Source organism: Haliaeetus leucocephalus, unplaced genomic scaffold (genome assembly GCF_000737465.1).
Source record: "Haliaeetus leucocephalus isolate CR32 unplaced genomic scaffold, Haliaeetus_leucocephalus-4.0 Scaffold763, whole genome shotgun sequence".
Lineage (NCBI taxonomy): Eukaryota > Metazoa > Chordata > Aves > Accipitriformes > Accipitridae > Haliaeetus > Haliaeetus leucocephalus.
In genome coordinates, this window is record NW_010973199.1 from 2,997,074 (window position 1) to 3,015,942 (window position 18,869).

At 35.2% G+C, this 18,869-nt stretch overlaps 1 protein-coding gene across 3 annotated transcripts in view; it reads left to right on the forward strand.

The window, feature by feature from the left end:
• POT1 (protection of telomeres 1) overlaps positions 1-18,869 on the forward strand; it is an 81,646-nt gene that overhangs the window by 34,056 nt on the left and 28,721 nt on the right. For all 3 annotated transcript variants that reach the window (XM_010581290.1, XM_010581291.1, XM_010581292.1), the window contains 2 exons: positions 3,310-3,440; positions 14,745-15,035. In XM_010581290.1, the coding sequence (XP_010579592.1) occupies positions 3,310-3,440; positions 14,745-15,035 (422 nt within the window). The remainder of the gene's footprint in view (positions 1-3,309; positions 3,441-14,744; positions 15,036-18,869) is intronic.

Genomic DNA, 18,869 nt, shown 5'->3' on the forward strand with positions numbered 1-18,869 from the left:
GACTTTATTCACGTCTGCTTATCCTAGCATAGAATGTCAGAATAGGTGTTATATGACACTTGACCTTGTGCCTTTGGTGGGAGTGTGCAAAAGAATGATGCTTAGTAACTTCTGAGTGCAGTAGATGAGAATTTATCATTACTGAGGTTGTGTAAAAATCTTGGGGAGGAAGAAGAGTGGTGGTTTTATAGAAATACTATAGGTTTTTATATCTGTAGGAAAAGTAGTTTTATTTTTCTTGGTAAGCCATCACTGGATTTCTTTTCAACACTTCAGTCGCTCAAATCGTTAAAGAATTTAAACTTTTAAGTTTAAATGATAGTTAAATTTAAGGCTGTGTTTGCTGGAAAGAGCAGAATATTTCTTTTGAGGTCATAGGCAGTTGCACGTACAAGCATGGATTTTAATCCAGTCTAATGTATTTGTCTTCATGTTTGGGGGGGAATCTGTTCACAGAGTTTACATATGACGATTGTCTTCTTTTGACTGCCTTCCTGTAGTTTTATGTAAGGCAAATCTGTCAGTTTTAGTAGATCAATAGTATTCTCTTTCAAAGCTGTCTAGCAACAATTTATGTGTCTGTATGTTTATAAAATGCATGATGGAGATTTTATTGACTTTATTTTAGCACTATGACACCTTTGTTCAGTTCCCAGACATGTAAACTCTGGTTTAGTGTCATTATCACTAACTGCCTTGTAGAATTATAGCTAAGGGAATTTGGGTTTTTTGATTTGTTTGGATTTTTTTCTTTTTTGTTTGGGGTTTTATTTTTGAGAGTTGAGAAGTTGTCTGTCATGGGCAAAACAGATTTGACTTGGGGAATTTAATTCATTGCCAATTAACATAAACATTTAATAACTGTTTCAAGTATTGAGAAACAAAGAAGAGAAACATTTAAATGCTTAGGGAAAACACCTTTTCTTCACCTTTCCCAGGCTCAGCTTCACTCCAGACACCTCTCCTTCCCCCTTCCTAGTCTCCACTCCCCTTGTTATTGTTGCAGGTTATGCTGCGTCTCTTAATGGGGCAAAGGGTGGCACAGGACAGTGGGGTAGGTAGTAGGTAGCAGCTTCTTTTTGCTGCTACTTGTTCCTTACTGGGTGGTTGTTGTTGTTGTTGTTGTTTTCTCCTTCCTTCCCCCACTGTACCTTCCTTCTTAGTGGTGTCCTCTGCTCCAATGTGGGTTCCTCCATGGGCCTTAGTCCTTCTGTGGGCGTTTCTGCTGTGGCGTGGGCTGACCCACAAGCCACAGTCATTTCGACCTTGACCGTCATTTATAGACTTCCAGTGTTTAATTTCACTGGTTGAGAAAGCTCACACTGTCAAACAAGAAGGTTCTGGTCAGTTGTTTCACATTTCAGTTTTATATAGTCAGTTTCTGTAGTTTGTTCAACTATCAGCAATACAATTAATAAACAGGTTTATTTGTTGTTTGATAATTTTGCTGCTTTACTGTTGACTCGATGCCTGCTGAATTATGATCATATCTTTGCTTGTTACTTTGAGTTTTATATCTTGAACAGTGTCCCCATTCTTGGTACCTCAAGAGAATGGGTGTAAGTCTTCATGCAACTTTGTTTCTAAGAATTACAACTGCTCTCTTTTTACAGAGTTGAGATTCTGTTGTTGGCTGTTACCAAAATGCAATGCAAAAATTGGCAAAGAACTTTTGGTTTAAATGGGGGTCCACAATAGTGAGATTATAGCGGGAGTAAATGGGTTCTGTACATAGAGGACCTGTTCCTGCTTCTAGACTGTATGTCTGCATTTTATATGCAGTGAATAACTTTTACAATGAAAACTTACATTCTTAAAATTGGATTGTGAAAGCAAAAATGTGAGTTAAAGTCGATGGCATTAGAAGATTGGAGAGTTGCTGAAGCATTTTGGGTAATTCAGATCTAGTGATTTACACTTTTTTAGTCAGAATGAATAATAGCAGAATCATTTAATTCATGATTCCAGTCTGAAAGCACTGTGCACATTGCAAACAGTTTAGATATATCCACTCTTTTCAGAGTACAGAAAAATGCTAAGAGAAATAGTAAATCAGTGTTATACTAGTGGGGAAAAGTACAAAACTATTTGGTTTAAAATTTTTTGCTACTCTTACCAATACTGGTTTTGTGCTTTCTCATTCTGACATCTAAGAATGGTGTGCTCAAATGGAAAACCAACAGAGAGTTCACCATTGCAAGAGTTCAAACTTTAGAAATTTGAAATTATAAATCATTGAGTACTGTTAATTTAATGCCTAAAAATTGTGCTTTTTGCTTGATGATCTTGCTAACTCTTTCTAAAAGCCAAAATTTTGTGTACGTAAATTTATCAAGGTTGTCATCAGGGTAAAAATCATAGGTTATGATGTCATTGCTCTACTGATCTGCTGAAAAAGTTGTAATTCAGCCTTGAACTTTAATTGTCAGTAAATGCTAGCATAATAAGTATAGAAAACAGAAGCCCTCTATCTTGATTGAAAGCAACTAGGACAAGATGTGTGGATGTTTGAGGTTCTAAACATACAACCAAGTTGATATTGGGTATTTGAAAAGTTGTCAGGCAGGTTAACCAGCTACCATGCTGTGAAAGAGCAAGTTTACTCTCACTCCATTTTTACATTTGTAAGGTATCTGAGCACACGTGCTTCTGTAAGCTGAAATGGAAAACACAGGTTTCATCTGCAAATACTGCTCTATTCTGGGCTGGTTTGCTCTGTCATATTTGTGTCTTGTTTTGAATTTACTTTTTAGGTCATTAATAGAAGCAAAATTCCATTAATGATGTTTAACTTCAAAAGGGCACATTTCAGATTCTTACTATATTTTCTAACTACCACAGTGTGACTGTATCCTTGCAGTATATATCTTGCATATTGTGTTGAAGTGAAAGATAAGTAGTTTATGCTTTAATTTCCTTTTAGAACTTGTAAAACTCTTTACCTCTTCAGAAGACAGTGCAAAAATAAATCTTAGAAAAGGATTGTACATATGGTCCCCATTTTATAGAGGAAGTAACTGAAACCTGAGAAAAATAGCATGCCTGTTGCAGACGGAAGAAAAAGTTTTGTGTGTTCCTGGCACACAGACCTGTGCTTAATCACCCATTTCATTTTCAGTTATTTGGGCTAATTATCAGCAAGATGGGCCACGCTTCAGTTGTTATGCTGCTGTAACTAAATAGACTTTGGAAGAGTTATACACATCATAGCAGAAAAAAATTGGCCATATGGTTTTTCATCCCAAGTTTAATATCTGTGTATAAATGACTCCATAATGCCTATTATTCATTCACTTTTATATCTTACAGATTATTGCTCAGTTGTAACACTTGTGGATCCATCAAATGTGAAGTTAACGTGCACTCTTTTTAATGGAAATCTAGATTCCCTACCAAAAATTTACAAAGTTGGAGATATTGTTCGATTTCATAGAATAAAGGTATGTACTACAATGTGGGTGGTTTATGTGCTTGCTCTTTTGCAGTGAGAGGACTGTAGGAGTAATTTAATTCTTCATGTACTGAAATTAACACGTGGAGACATTGGATAAAGCAGTTGATTGATAAAACAGCTATGGTTGTGGTACGGTATGGACAAAAAGAGGAAATAAACTATCAAATGTTTTAAACAAAAACAGAGCACTAAGCTGATATCTCTCTTTAAAAAAGTGTTAGATGTGGCTATGACAACTCCAGAACAGCATTATTTTTTTGGAATATTTGTTAAAATAGTTGGCAAAAATCACGTGGTAATACTTCTGGATCAACAGAATTTTACGGACATAAATGTGCACAATTTGTTCCTCTTCAAACTAATAGAATTGAGGGATTACTTTAGACCTTCTGTTGTGGAGCAGTTTAGATCAGCTGGAGAGTTACTCAAATAAATGTAATCTACCTGGGGTTGTTAGTGTGCAGTATGCTCTAGCTACTTCTTTGATGTTTTCCTGCCTCACCCCATATTTATCTGTATCAAAGGCCATGAAGGAAACAGTGTTTATAGCTTTGGCACTGCTTCTGCTGGATGTTTTTCTTATGCCTGCTGCAACTGTATAGGGAAGAGGAACCACACTACAGAGACAGAATGGAAGTCTTGTAATGCTGGACCATACTTAAAGAGGTATAGAATAGTACCAAAGACATAATTATACCATGTTACATATTGATTTGCAAGATAACCATACATAATTTTTTTTTGCTTAAAATAATTATAGCAGAAATGAGTAAATGTCCTGAAAGAGGCCAATTAAAAAAAACTATTTGCATATTTGAACACTCTTGAGAGATCTAGGAAATTTAGGATTGTACAAAAGGATGATGAAAGGGATAAAGATGAGTAGTACTAAACATTTATGTTTTGATACGCTGTAGCAGGAGAACAAAATGAAAAAACCCATGACAATAAATGTAAAAAGTGGTAAGATTTATCCAGTAATTAAAATTTGTACCACTGAGATTGTTAAGAAAGAACTTGTTAAGATTCAGAAACAGTCTTCAGTTATTCCTGTATAGTATAAATATTTACAGTTGAGGGAGAAATTAGCTAACCTATTCTGGGTTAGTATAAAGCTTCCATAAGGTCATCTTTATGTATAATTAGAGTGGAATGAAAATGTATTTAGATTTTGAAGCTTGTGTTGCTAATCAATACCTGAGATGTGTTGTTAGTCTTGGAAGTTCATTGATTTGACTTCAGATGGGATAGTCTTATGCTATGTTTTAACTTCTCTCTTAATCCAGCAGGGTGGGTGTTACACATATATACCCATTTCTGAAATTCAGTGGAGGTAGAAACATGTTTATTGCTTCTGAAATCAAAATACATATTTTATAATATATGTGTGAAAAAGGAGAAAGTAGAAAGGAGCCTAGTCAAAATAAAAGAATTGAGAAGTTGCACATCTGCGGTAGGTTAATATTGGATTTTTTTTGAGATGTGGGAAGTACAGGTTAAAAAAACAAACAAGACCACTGTCAGGGAAGTTATGTATTCACTTTATGCAAACATAATAGTGTCTCAGCTCCGCTATTTATCTTCAATGTAAACTTTTTAAGGAAACCTCTTGATATATCACATGTAAGGAACCTCACCATTCTCCTGATTTGGCATCAAATTTTTGAGGAGATAATTCTAAAATCCTTGTCAATTGTTTTTTCATCATTCTCCAAGATGATGTTTCAGTATTTAAAGATAGGGTCTGTTAATTCCCTCCTCAAATACACTTTTTTTTTTTTTTTTACCGCAGCTGAGCTGTTTTAAGTGGTTTCCAGCCCTAACTGACCTCCAGCTGCTCACAATCCATATCTCCTCAGATGCATAAGCTGACAGCTTGTTTAATTATTTTCTAAGTCAGAATGATCTAGAGTCACTAAGTTGTCTTTTTTCTGCATGGGAAAGTTTTGACTACCCCAAAGAGTTACTAACAAACAGTTACTTTGGAAGTTTTCTTATCTGATCTGAGCAGGTAAAAATCTGACATAGAAGCCTGGTGCCAACTGCTGGGAGTGAACTGGGCGGGGGGGGTGACCTCTTCATCTCTTTCACCTGCAGCCAGCATAGTGTGTGTGATTGCTGTTAACACAGTTTTCAATTAAAAAAAGAAATCAGCTCTAATTAGAGTTCTACTTACACTGTCTGCAGTTCCTCTTTTGCTCTCTTCTCCTTTTGTCTTCAGGCCTTATCACCTTCTCTTAGTTTGCTGAATGGAAAGCAGCCGAGAGTAGCAGAGGCCATAGTCTGTCAGAGCTGCGCTTACCAATGATGACAGATATGCATAGTCCTTACAGTGTGTATTCACATTTCCCTGTCCCAAATATGCTTTTGAGAGGCTTCCAATGTCCAGTTGACATTGATAGCAAACACATTTTAAAAATGACTGTTCCCAGCTACACTCTTAGCTGCCAATGAATAACCTCTTCATAGTAACACAGCTGTTGGCAAGGTCTGATGGTTCAGAGGTAATAACTTAATGGAGAGGATTCTGTTGGGATTACTCTGCATAGAGAATAATTTTATTTCCTCAGCATTTGTTGCAGAGAATGAAAATTTTAAGTGTCTTAGTAACAGAACTGAAAGATTATCCAGTTTTAATTACATTTCTGTTAATATTTCTTGAAGTGCATTTTTATGACTTCTTATGATGATTTCTCATGAGTTATAGTACTTAGGGATTTGCAGTACTGTATTTGGGCCTTCAACTGCAGTCACTGCTCTGCAGAGATAATGGGGGAGATCCTCCCACTCCCCAATATAAAAGCTAGGCCTAATTGTCTAGCCTCCCTCTATCTTCATGGTAAAGAAGGAGTTATCTCAAGTGGAGTTTTCTTGGAACTTTTTTTTATGGTTCACTGTGGATGCTCTTAATATCTTAAGACTTAATGCCTAATGTTTAACCTGTTAAAGAGAGGGAAGAGGCAACCTGCTGGTACTGACTGAATCTGCAATATTTTATCCTCACTTGACTTAGGAGTTTTGGCATGTATTCTGCCTTTCTTGTATTACTCAAACCCTGCATGATGACAGACTTGTTAATTTCTGTATTGGTTTTTCTCTAGTATTCCTGATTACCTCTTAGTGATTTGCAAACAAGAATTTATTTCCTCATTCCTAGTGAAATGAATTGGTATTTGATTTCCATTTTAATGTTTGAGAATTGGAGAAAAGTGAAGCACTTTCTTATTTAGGTGTTCGTCTTGTTCAGCGTACTCTAGTTGTCTGATAAAATCACTGTCTAGGATGTGTTTTGATGGGTCTTTTTTCCTGAATGCACGGCATTATAGAGCTGTGAGACTCATGTGGAACACTTGGAGAATGAAGAGCAAAGAAATGACCTCTCATAAAATTCACTTATATGACTTCCTCAGCATAATGCAATCTCTGTAGCAATTACAAAGTCTTAATTCTCTAGCTTTTTGCCATAGTAATCTTGATGCTATTCTCCTCTCTTACTTTCATGCCTTAACTCCTTCCTTACATAGGCTCCAGTTGCTGTAACAAATTAAGTAGGAGTCTTAAAGATGACAGCTTCTTTGTTACACAGCACTAATTCATCACCACTGCACTTCTCAAGTCGTGCACTGAATAGGAAAATGTCCTGTAGAAAAACAGGGTAATGGAATGGGGTATCATGATAGAAATGTACCATGAGCTGAACTGTGTTTGCACAGACAGCAGTAACTGTGTCATCTACTAACTTTGGAATCATTACGGTTTATAATTCTAGTGTTTTAGTTTTGCAGTTAGATGCAGCATCCTAGACCTTTAGAATAACAAAATGGAGAAAAACAGCAAGAAAAAAAACCAAACAAATTTCTTGCATGCTATCAATTGCATATTCATCTGCTTCAAACTCTTTAGATTTACAATAGAAATGCATTGCTGCTTTGAGCATAAGTACTTTATAGTCATGATAGATGGTTATTCCCTCCATAGATCAGTCAGTTGACAAGTGTAAGATATATGTGTTGCTAGTGAGTTCCTAAGCTGTTTGCCTGTCCACAGAGGAGTGGGAATCTGAATATCAAGCATATGGAACGTGGCATCATAAAAACATAGAAGGCTCCATCACACTCCCTTTTTTGTTATCCTTACCAGTTCTGTCCTGTCTCTCTTTTTGTGCATCACTCTCCTTAACCTAGTAATACTTAACCTAGCATTTGTTCTACTAGGTTACCTACTCTGATCTTTAAACCAGTCTGCTGTTATTTCTAGGAGCACTCTTCTGCACTTTGCTAGCGGTTTCTTTGTGTCTGTGTATTCCCTCCTTTAGTTTAATCCAATTTGTCGCATGAAAGTGGATTCCTTCTCTTTCTTTCTACTTGATGCAATATGGAAGGCACTGAGAGACACACACAGGAGAAGTTATCTGCTCACTTCTTATTCCTAGGCAGCTCTGGCCATAGCTGTCAGGTCGTTGATAAGGATGAGAGGGGAAAGTCTGAAGCTTAGATACAAAACATACTGAGTTAACATTAAACTTTGGCAGAATTTAGCTGCCAGACTTCTAGTGTCCTCTGAGTAAATGTCATCCAAAATATAAAAACTTGGCCAAAGTTAGGTTTGATACTTTTTGCTAAAAAGGATGTCAAAGAACATGTCTGCAGCATTGCAACCCTGTTTTCCAATTCTTGCTCTGAAGAGTGGAGGCAATTAAAATTTTTTTACTAAACAATTATGAGATTCTTTTTAACACAGAGAGACCAACATTTTTCTCAGAGATGTCAATATTACTATTGCTTTTGGCTTCCCTTCAAAAATTATGTAAGGCATGCAACTCACTTTGAAGTTTTGATGGAATTCAAATTAAAAACACGTATTTGTCCTAAAGTAAATAATGTCAGGAAGTACTGACTGTAGACAGTGATAGTTTCTCCATAATTCGAAGTCTTAGAATTTTGCATATATGTTTTCTGAAATTTTCATCTGAGTACTTGTGGTTAAGTTACCTGATCATGTCTTAAATACGTAGGAAATACTCCAAAATAGTAGGTTTTTACTTTACTAGAATTTTCTCAAATACACTATGCCACTTTTTCTGAGGAATATTTCTAAAGCAGTACTATGATGCCTGCTGGCTTTTTAAAAATTATTATCAAAACAAATTATTTCAGCTGGTTTAATTATATACACTTTTTGCATACAATTTTTTTTCCCACAAAATGGTTACAATATGTTCAGGTGAACTGGTAAATGAAATGTACAATGTATTGTTCATTTTCTTCTTTAATTTGTATTTCTATTGCTGCAGATGTTTCTGATAATCTTATTTTGCAGGCAGCAATTCTCAGGAATAGTAGAGGATAAGCTATAATTTACGGTCCTAATATCTAGGTGTATTTTCATGTCTTCATAAAAATTAATTTGACTTCCATATGACTAGCCTTGTTAACTTTCTTTTGGAAGGTGCCTGCAGATAATTTTTGTAGTTCGGTTTTCTTGTTATATTTAAACATGTTCAAAATGGTTTAATTTATATAAGGACAGAGATTTACTAAGTTACTTGAAATTGCTTCTCTATTTCATTATTACCTCTCTGTTCATACAGCTGGAGGTACACATACACTAGGATTACATTATTAAATACAAGAAAATATAATCAGCATACCATATTATCCAAAGTTGTTTAGACTGTGATTTACTTTAATGTGAGAAAACATTTACAAGATATAAGGAAATATACCAAGTGACTTTGGGTGGTTTTTTGACAGGAAACTTTTTTTTTTTCCCATATAAACAGCATCAGTGAGAGTCATCAAACTTTTACAAAGAAATTAATCTTTGGATCTGATACAGTGTTAAGGCTCAAGTTCAGTTGTCTAGCATATTTTTTAGCAATAAGTTATTAAATTAATAACAATTTTAATGAATCATGGTAATTTTTTTTGGTATTGGGACTATTTGTTTGCATGTTCTGTCATGGGATGTGTATATCATTCAAATGCTTGATCTGCAACTTTGTTTTAGCTTGGAAGTATGTCATCAGTGTTTGTGATGGGTTTTTTGCCTTCCATCCCATCCCACCCTCGTGCACTGAATGACACTCAGAATGGAAAGCAAGCATTTCCTGTTCCCAGATTAGTTTTAAAAATGTAGGTTTCCAGATTGTAGGACTGAAGTTGTTCTCATGTTGCCAAGTCTGGAGAGGGCTAGTGAGAAACATCTCCAAAGGTCTTACTCTAACTTTTAGCCTCTTCTTAGCCCTGTGCCATTCCTAATAAACCTCAAGAGTTTCAGCAGCGGTAGAACAGGGACAGATTAAGGGGATTGGTTACTAATATCCTTGTAGGTGATGCTGGACATACAGTGTATTGTATTCAGTGGCTACAGTCTCTTGAGATGGACAAATCATCATAAATCCAGGACTTTGATTTTTCTCTAAGAAGTCCATAACACAAAGGAGCAACTCCCATTTAATAGAAAGGATGTTTAGGAATGAAATTGTTGAGGCTTTTCATACCTGAAGACTTCAGGACAGTTCTTTTGGGATTTTTTTTCAGCTAGTTTGAGGCATATAAACATAATTTCTTAACAAGACACCTTCTCAACCTGCTTCTGCTTTGTTTCTTATTTAAAATGTCAGAACCACTGATAAAGTAATAGCATTTAACAGGAGAAAGCAACCTTTGTTTATAACTCATCACTGCTCACATGGCAAACAATACTTATGGAGTGTTTCCAAGTTTTAAAAGCTCTGTGGTTCAGTTCAGACAGGTCTGAAACCCATGCTGTCTTGGACCAGTGGCTCTTAGATGCTATTCCATTCTGTGTTGGCTACCTGTGCAGCCAAAAATAGAAAAGAAAGAACCCAACGAAGTAAGCTGAATACCTAAGTGAACTAATTTTTTGTCTTGACACAATGGAAAACCTATGTTTTATTTGTTTGTGTTTTTCCATCAAGTGTCTGGTCCAGCTATTCGAGACCATTTTTCAAGTTAAATTGCAGTGATCTGTCTCTAAAACTGTGTAAGGTGGCGAGTGAATGGGGAGAATTAAAGGGCATCCCTTTGTGACTTGGAACCCCCATCCCCTAGCATAAGGTAAATTTTTTATCCAGCTCCTAGAAGGAAATCCTTTTTCATAGCCATCATTTATAAGAACAAATTAGAAGAGTGTGTGGCACCTAGTATATTGTGTTCTTTTTTTGGCACTGTCCCAAGTTCTTGTCTAGGTTTTTGCATGGAGTTTCACTTGAAATATAATCCATGTATTAGGTATTTTCCCCAAATTCCTACAGATCTTTTTAAGCATTCAATACAACCAAAATACTTGGTAATCAGTGCTGGGGAACCTTATGCATCTAGACACGATAAGACTTAGTATGGCAAAGGAGGTATTTCCATGGACGGTTGTGGACTAAGAGTAGTGTGTTATTGAAAGAGGTTACCTGGGGAGGTTCTGGAATCTCCATGCTCGGAATTTTTCAAGGCTCAACTAGCCAAAGCCTGATGTGACACAGTGCTGACAACAGCCCTTACCTGAAGAAGAGATGGAACTTCATGATCTCCTGAGGTCCCCGCCAACCAAAATTCCTACGGTTCTGTGACAGCCAGTTGTAATCCCATCTATACCTTCATAAAGTTTTTTTGCTCCTGGAGGCTTGTGATCAGATTCTGTGTTTGAGGAGGAGGGGATTTTTTTGTCACTGCTGCTGTGTCAGCTGAACCCTGTTTGTGTCATACAGAGTGGCACGTGCTTATATACATATGTTTAACTGAGGGGAATACATTGCTCACCACAGTAACTGTAATTCTTGCAGATACATTGCCTGTAGACATCTCACATATACTACATTTCTGCAGTTAAGGGAAGGCTGGGTAGCAGCATGTGAACATTGATCTTCTATTATTTTTGTTGTTAACTGTGAATCACAGGGATCATAAGTTTTTTACTTCTGCTTAGGTAAAAGATACCTTACAATGAGGTCTTCACCTGAATGTATACTCAAAGTGAAATAGAAGTTTGGACGGTACATTTCAGATGATGCAATAATTCAAGTAACAAAAAAACAAACCACAACACAACTTGATGTCTTGAAATAATTTTATATGTATAAATAATGAAGAAGTTCTAAGCTTAATGTATTCATGTTTCAAAATATTATCTTGAATTCCTGATCCTTCCACAAATCAATAGTTAAATTTATTTTAGGAAATCTTCCTTCTTAGTATAAGAACGTGTACATTAGCTTAGTATATGTTGTTTTACAAGGCATTTTTTGATATTCTAAGATGATCTGTGACTGCAGTGGTTTCATAATAGTCCTTTCCTTCTGTAATTTAACAATCAGGTTTGATGGAAAACTACCTTGGAGATGCTATTATTCCAGCTTTATACACTACTTACTATCGCACTTTTCCATTGAGTGAGGTGAATAACACCAGCTTCAGTTAAAAAAAAAAAAAAATTTAGGTGGTTTAGGTTCTTGTAAATCTATTTATAAATATTTCAAGATTAGCTTCTTTTCAATGAGCATATTCAGGATAGAGTTGTACCCCATAGAAACCACTAGAGTTTATTGTCCACACAGTTTGTTGAGGTGGCATTTCACCTTTTGTTCTTTAGTTTATAAAAACTGTGCCAAAGGCTGCTGCAATATGTATTGGAGTTTACTTCCCTGCTTAGAACAAGCCAAATGTATTGTATCTGCTTTGTGTTTGTCCCAGAATATATTTTTGTTTAGCAACCATTATTTATTGAATTTATTTAAAATTCTCAGGGAATTTTTGAAGTGATAGCCATCTGCTCCCCTTCACTGTTCTTTCCCCCCTGATCTCCCAGGCTGATTTTTAAAAAAAATCCCCAAGGCCTCTAGAAATGACACAAAATCTACTGAGGGGGAATTGTCATCATATACAAAAGTCTCAGATTAGCTCTTTTCCCTAAGTTTAATTCAATTTCAAAATCATTTGTGTGTGGAAAATATAACTAGTTTACAGTATCACTGCTTAACTTGATCTGAGATCTACTTAAGAGTGCCATAATGAAACAATATTTGCCCATGGATTTTGTTCATTTTACACTCCAGTGATTCCTCATCACTTTAGTAATGGTTTGTTTTTAAAGAATAAGCCCAGGGAATTTCTGTTGACCATCATCTGTTCTATGGGTCTGACACAAGTAATTTGCCAGGTATGAAATATTTTGTTCTATAACCCATTCTACATTTAGTTCTCCTGTTTGTTCTGTTGTTCACTAAATAATGTTGTTGAATGCTGTTTACCTTTGAGACCACTCAGTGGCTTCTCCACATACTTATGCCTAAGGACATTTGGTTTTGCTTCAAGATCATTGGTAATTTTCTCATCATGACACTTCAGGTTTACCTTCTTATGTGTTTTATTTGTTTTGTTATTTTATAACTGCCTTTTGCTGCATTAAGGCTGATTTCAAATCCACTAAATGAGGGTACTAAGAGATGACGGAAGTACAGCGTGTTCAAGCGCAGCCTCATGAATGCTTAAAACATGACATAAAGGATTTGGGAAATGGGGAAAATAGTCTTTGGTGAAATATTAGTAGAAGCCCATGGAGACAAAGTAGTTTCTTGAACTGGTTTCTTAAAAGGTTTAGAGCCGTCATAAATAGGCTAGAGGTCTAGGACAGAATTTTTAGTAAGGAAGAAGTCAAGATATTTTGATGATCATTTAAAAGAATTAGTGGAGAAATAAATAAATAGGTAAATTGGAAATTAAAACACTTTGAGAAACGTTTGACATCAGACAAGATACTTAAAAATATGCTTGAAGTATCTTTTGATAGCAGATGAATAAGTAAGGCTTTCTCCCCTCTGGATGTTACCTATTTTGAGAAGCTGTGGAATACAATGCCAGTAGCAGCACCTGAAGTAAATCTGTGTATTTATATTAAATAACATCTTAGTGTCGTAGTGGAACATTTCTTTCCAGATCATGGGTAATGGGCACAAATTGATTATGAAACTCTGTGTTCTCCTGATTTGTCCATTGGGTTTTCTTGTATTTTCAATATTTAAGCCTAAACGTTAAAAGACTAAAGCTTTTCAGTGTTACAATGAAGAACAACTACATCATGAATTGATGTGCTCCATTGATCAGGTCTGGAGAATGCTTAAGTAAATGAAAGTTTATCCTAGAGATGATCCTTAGTGCATTTATGCATTATGTTAAAGTATCAGGGATTAAAGGAGTTCCTGTCACCAAGATTGAACTGCCTTGTTTATGAATTTCCAAGGAATACTTGATTTGTGTGCTTTTTAAATTTCAGTGTGTTTATAAAATATAGGCCTAAACCGTTGGCAATATTTTCGTAAAAAAATGTTGCTGTTTAGAACTTCTGTCATGTTTTTCAGCTTTTGTACTTTTAAATCAGTAGGATTTTTAACCATTTGAAAACTGAGTACTGCGAATCCTAAACTAGATCGTCTCGCAAATGCTATATTCAGAAGTCTTGTTGCTTTTTGGGTAAGCAAATCTTAATTAAAAAAGGATGGATCAAAGCAGACAGTCTGGGATTTCTGGATAATGAGTCATGCAATGCTTTGAGATATATATAAAGTGCAGGGAACAGTAAGACTAGACTAGATCCTTGAAGGAATGCTTCAGACTTTGAATACTGTGTTTTATATGGTAGCAGATACACAGCTAAATCAGCAGGATACAGGCGACCTGCCATGTGCAGGGCAGCAGACACAAGAGTAATTATGAAAGCTGTATTCATAATTCAAGGGATGAAAGCTGGTCACTGTTGCTTTATAGAAAAAAAAAAAAACAAACTCCTAGAACTGATATTTTCTTTTTAAGTTCCATATCAGGAAATGAGGCTATTGAGAGGCAGAAAACGGGAATCCGTAATAACTTTGCTCTGCCATAGCTCTGCTGTGTGACCCCTAAAAATTAATTTCTCTTGTGCCTCAGTTTCCCTATCTGTAAAAGCAATCCTGATGTGTTCCCCACACAAACATTTTGAGTTTTGTGAATAAAATACTCTGCACTGATGCTGTATATTTACAGGTAGGTACTAGTCTGCCTCTTTAAAAGTTTTTGTGTGTTGGATTATATTTTGTGCTTATTCACTTTGTTTTCTTGTTAATGTTAATTTCCTTTTTTGTTGTTGTTGTTGGTTTTATTTTGACTCTGTTCTCCTAATAGCACCAGGAACAAAAATGATAAATGGTCCATTCTTCATGCATATGTTAAAAAAAAAAATGTATGTGTATTTTGATGCAATGCAACCATTTCCCCCCCCCCCCCCTCATTTTTTGTTACAGATCAAGGAATACAATGGACAGATGCAGGGAATTACCGGTGTGGGATTTGCATCCTTGACATTTGATGGAACTGTGGGAGCGCCAGTAGTTCCTCGATCCTCTAGCAAAGTGTACACTTTCATGGATGAAGAACAGAAAACAATAGAAGAATTGCGTGTTTGGGCAGCCAGTAATCTTTCCATCTCTGGACCAGCAGCAAAATTGTCTGGTGTTAGGCCAATGCTGTTCTTTGATCTCACTTGCCAGCTGGTAGGAAAAGCAAAAGTGGATGGATCTTCTTTTCTTCTAAAGGTAGATTTCTTTTTTTAAAGTAATTTGTTAGATTTATTTATTAAGAAATTGTGATTCAGTTTTTGCTGAAACAAACATATTCATTGATTTAAGTAATGTTACGTAGGTAAATATTTTGAGGTTAAGCAAATTTATGATCCTTGACCAAATTATTTCTATGAAAACAAAACAGAAATCCCAGTTCTCTTTAAAGTTGTTCATCTGATTTATTTCTTTAGAGAAGTTTTATAAGATGGCATTGGTATGGATCATCATTTCACAAACAGTTGTAGATAAATATTGCAAGATTTCTTAAGTTGAAAAATATTGTTTGTTTGAAATTTTAACATTGTTTTTTAGTTAGCAGCAATTATTGCTCTTTTTACTAGATCTGCTGGATATAATTAACGCAGTAAGTAGCACTATCTAGAAAATGAATGAATGGGTTATTTTATCTATCTTGATGGATTTTAGGTAGCTTATTTTAGTTATACATAACCGCTCTGGGGATCAGTGCTCACTGGAAGTACAAAATGCATAGTGCCACACAACAGGAGAGTACTTTCCAAGGGTGATCCTTAACATCAGCTAAATAAAAAGGAGGTCTGCGTAATTCTCCTGGTTTTAGCTCCAGATGTATCAGTCTGGTATTATTCTGAAACTCCTCTGTATTTCTTTTTCTTTCTTTTATAAGTTGAGTGTTAAAATGTGAGTGATGAACAGTCTGTTATTTTTCATTTTATGACTTCATAAAATTATTTATTGGTTCTACTGTATTAAACTGTATTGTTACAACATTTTTAGAAACAGCACACTGCATTATTCCTTCATTAAAGCAGCAAAGATTTTTCTTGTGCAGAACAATGCATGCACTGCACAGAAACGAACCTTAACTGTCATCCGATAATATACTTCGCAGCTCTTACAAATATTTCCATTTAATTATCCCTTGTGAAATAGATGTCAAATGACACCCAGTAAAATTTCAGAACTTTGTGGACTGTAATTAAGTTGTTCATTAATAAGTATATGTTCAGCATTGAAGGATCCTTTGCAAGGACAGAGACAAGTGCTTTCTTAAATTATTAATATTTCTTTACACTCTTTTCTGTGTTTTAAGGTCCGAAGTCGATTTTGTCAGTTTTGTATAGTAAAGATAATGACTTGGGGGGGGAAATTTAGGAGAGATTTAGGAAGGTAAAAGCTTGAAATCAAATAATGGTAGATCAATTTTTCTGATATGTAATTCCTTTGTGTATTTTTTTTAGTAGTATAAAATACTAAATACTTAAATCTGTATTAAAGTACATCGGACAAGCTTAAAAATGGTAGATTAACATTGATATGCTGTTGCTAATTTCCTCCATTTTAGAAGCATGGCACAATCCCTTTCTCACATGAAAAGTTGGTCGTGATAGAAGAGAAGCCTTTTTAAAAATTTGTAGACAGATCTCTGATTATTTTGTTGATCCACTAAACAAACAAACAAACAATTCAATACCAGCTCAAATGGAGTGATGGTGATTATGATATTTTGGTTATATGTTTTATAATAATGATTTAAATGAATCATGTCATTCCAAGTGTATTAGTTATATTAATGGTTGGTTATAATATAAAATGTAATGATTATTTTAAGTGTTGAGCTCATGTAACTAGTGGGGATTGCTTAAAGACAAGTAAAATCAATTTCAGTGATTTTGTGCATCACCCATAGCATAACTTTTAATATTACACTTGATAAATTAATTGGGATATGTACAGCACTTGAGGCTGACATGGCATAAAGACCTTATCACTAACTTGTTAGTGCTTACATTTTTCTGATAATTTTGTTATTCAAATTGATGGAGACTGAAAAACTCACACTAGAAGTTTTTCTGTCATTTATGCCTTTCACAGGAGTTCTACTATTATTCTTTTATTTCCTTCTGTCTGTTAGTTAAATTGTCTATGTTAAGCTATGTCACACAAGTGCCATACTCTACTGAAGAGAGAAACAGGTTTCATTGTGTCTCTCCCATTTCAGTGTTTTTCTGACCATTGTGATCAAACGTTGCTACTAACCCTTAGCTCCAGTCTGTTCATGACTAGTAATGGAACCATTTGCTGTTTCTTATCCAGAATTAATTTAATCAGTGTTGTTTTTTAGACCAGTATTGGCTTTTGAAACCAGGGCTTCTGTGTTTTCATCTGAGTAAAGTGAAGCTGGCAAGCTCCTGAGGTAGAGAGCTTGATCTGTTTTCATATTTGTGCATATGAAAAACAAAAGCAACTGCTCTTCTAAGGATTTTTTTTTTTCTTGTAAAGAAAGCTTACTGGCTTACAAATTCCTCCAAAAGGTGCCCTGACGCTAGTCCCATTAGTTCCTCTGGCAAAGGACATTTTAAAGCTAAGTAGTCATCCTTGTATCTGACAGGGAGCATACAGGTTATTTTAATCCATTTGTCAGAGCCATCTCTTAAGTGTGGAACTACCAACGTATCCCAAGTAAAGCCAGTTGAAAAATAATGGGAAACTTGGCAAACTTAGGGTTCTTTGACAAAATAAAGTGGCTAAATTCATAATATATATGCACTAAATCTATATTTCTCAAGCTCAGGTCTCGAAAAGGTTTGATAATTCAAGCAATAGGCAACCTCTCTTTCAAAGGTGGTTTTAAGTATTTCATGGTACAGGATCAGAAGATAATAGGCTTTTTTTTTTTTTTCAATCTGTGGCAGCGTGTACCATGTCATTATCTGGGTCCTTCAGAATACACTCTTATTTGGGAACATTAATTTGATGTTATGGGTCGTTTTCACTGTGAACAGTTTTTCCCTTTATCTCTTGATTTGAGATGAGTATTTCAACCATGAGTTATTCTCAGTGTATTTACACATGGCTTTGCTGATTCTTAGATCTTTTCTTGTGGGTCCTTTGATCCACAGCTGTTAAGCATAAAGGGTAGAAACCCTTTAAAAATTAAGCTTTGGTGTCTTTTTTTTCTCCCCCTCTGCAGTGCCTAACTTGGGACAAAATGCCTTGGTATCACAAACTTTCTGAAAATTAGCTTCTGTTGAACCTATATGCATGAAATCCTATGAAATGCAGCATTTCAGTCTTATAGTCGAAATGCCTCTAGATTTTTCTTTTTCTGTGCCAGTATTTGAGACCATAATTTCTGTTGTGTTTGAGAAGAGTGTATCTTCAGGAACTCAGGAAACCATAGTTTACAGAATATATTGTAAGCAGCTATCACTGAAATTTTAATGTTTTGTTTCAGTAGTAAGATTTTGGTTCCAAAGTGCTAAGTCTGTTGGTAATGTTACTTTTTCACAAAAACTTTGATAGCTCAAGAATAACTCTATTGATATTTCAGTACTTAAGTGCTTTAGGCAAACAATTTTTAGAATACTCATTATTTAAGTATATGCTAAATACTGATGTTTTTCTAATACGTTCTGGATAACTAGCAGTGTATACTGATGTAGGAGATCATCAGTAATTAAGGGAGTATATGCTGTGTACTCAGTCTTCACATACTGTAGCTGGAATGTTAAAAAGAACCTATAGCAGGATTAAAATATTAAATATAGACAGTTCTGCATATGGTGAATTCTAATAGTTGTAACTGCTGGATAAAGACTTGAGGTTTTGCTAGCGCTGGGGGTTTTTTGTGTTTTTGTTTTGTTTTTTTTTAAATATTAACAAAACCCAGCTTTTAACACTTGATCATATTCTCTATAGAGGTTATTTTATACTCTGTAAGGAATAATAATTAAAAAAAAAAAAAAATCCCCAAAAAGGGATTAAGGACTTTAAAACTGAGATTCCAATTAAGATTTTTAAATAAACAGCAAATTTGTTAAAAAA